This window comes from Cupressus sempervirens, chromosome 1 (genome assembly GCF_028749045.1).
Source record: "Cupressus sempervirens isolate cs-2001-9-10 chromosome 1, ASM2874904v1, whole genome shotgun sequence".
In the NCBI taxonomy this organism is placed as follows: domain Eukaryota; kingdom Viridiplantae; phylum Streptophyta; class Pinopsida; order Cupressales; family Cupressaceae; genus Cupressus; species Cupressus sempervirens.
In genome coordinates, this window is record NC_143118.1 from 71,828,177 (window position 1) to 71,829,635 (window position 1,459).

The 1,459-nt window shown below is 36.8% G+C and overlaps 1 protein-coding gene across 1 annotated transcript; it reads right to left on the minus strand.

Moving 5' to 3' along the window:
• Positions 1-263: 263 nt before the first annotated feature.
• On the minus strand, positions 264-922 carry LOC149576203 (SKP1-like protein 11). The gene is made up of 2 exons (XM_089794004.1): positions 447-922; positions 264-351 (listed from the first exon to the last, which is right to left on the minus strand). The coding sequence occupies exons 1-2, from the start codon at positions 920-922 to the stop codon at positions 264-266; spliced, it is 564 nt and encodes a 187-aa protein (XP_089650130.1).
• Positions 923-1,459: the final 537 nt, after the last annotated feature.

Sequence of the window (1,459 nt, forward strand, 5' to 3'; positions counted from 1 at the left end):
AATTAATATTTCTAACACTCCCTTTAATTTTTCCTATCAAATTTTTTCACATACAAATTCCAATGTGACATGTAATCTTCATATTGTTAATGCATAATAGTGTCTTAATTTCTACAAAAATTTTGTCAGCACTTGGTTGCCAATGATTTCCTCTTTAATAGATCCACTGGTAATTTTGCCTTATCTGTCACAAATGTGGGTGTCAGAGTTCACTAATAACCTTGAGCAAATTCATGTCTTCTTTCAACTATGCCTTGATTGCTTCATCTGTCACAAATGATGACAAGGTTCTCTAAATAAATAAATAAATCTGTCTGATCCTCTTTTCCAGAAACCAGATTGTCGCCAAGGCTGCCACAACACCTCCAAGGGAATGAACCACAAAGACAACAGCTTGTAGATGCCATCACTAATTGAGTTATGTGTAAGCCCACGCCGTCTCTCACAGGATTGCCTGCTCTTCCTCCTCGCTGAAATCATTCTCCATCTTGAACATCAACCGCATTTCTTCCACACTTTTATCTTTCACAAAATTTGCAGCAGACACGCATAACAAATCAAATAGATCTCTGATATCTAGAAAATTGGCAGCAGAGATAAGGTGACAGAAGGTCGCTTGATTTTTATCCGCAGCAAGAGCATTGTCAACGAATTTTGTGTCCCATATCTTCACATCGTCCTCTGATATATTGTTGTATTTTGCATGAGCATGGAATTTACAGTAGTCGAATAACGTCTCCAAAATTTTGCCAGATTTGATGTTCTCGTAAGGGATGGGAAGTCTTTGAGCCTCCATGTCTGTGTGTGTGTCTATAAAATCCTTGAGGACTGCAGATTCCCTTGCAGCCATTTTCTCCACTTCGAAATCTTCATACACTTCCTCATTTTTGAACAGCCTGATTGTCACTGTATTTGCCGCCATTTTATGTAATGAGCTTTGCTCAAATCTGATCACCTATTGTCTTATTTGTTACTTTTAAACAGTTCTACAATTCCTATGCAAGCAACAATTAAGAGAATATGAAACATCTACAGCTAATAAATCTTTATAAGATCTGAATATAAAACTAATATTTGTAACAATCTACTTATTTTTCCTGATCCAATACAATGCCAATTTTCAAACCCAAGACTCTTGTAATATATGTATGAATGAATACTTAAAAACTGACAAGACCTCCACCTACAGCAATAGCATATAACATACATGAATAAATAAGGGAAACCTGGTTATGTTGCAGCCTCCTTAAAGTATTTGATTCTTCAAAATGAGGTTACCGAACAGCTCCAAATGATGTGCCCTAAATGAAACCCTAATGACAAGTAATAGCATGTTCCTGCAACAGGTGCCTATAGCAAACCCCCAGCTTATTTTTTCTTCTTCACGCCTGGCCCTTGGCCACAAATTTAGCACAATGAAGTGACTACAATATAACCTCCAACCTACAATAATTTGGGT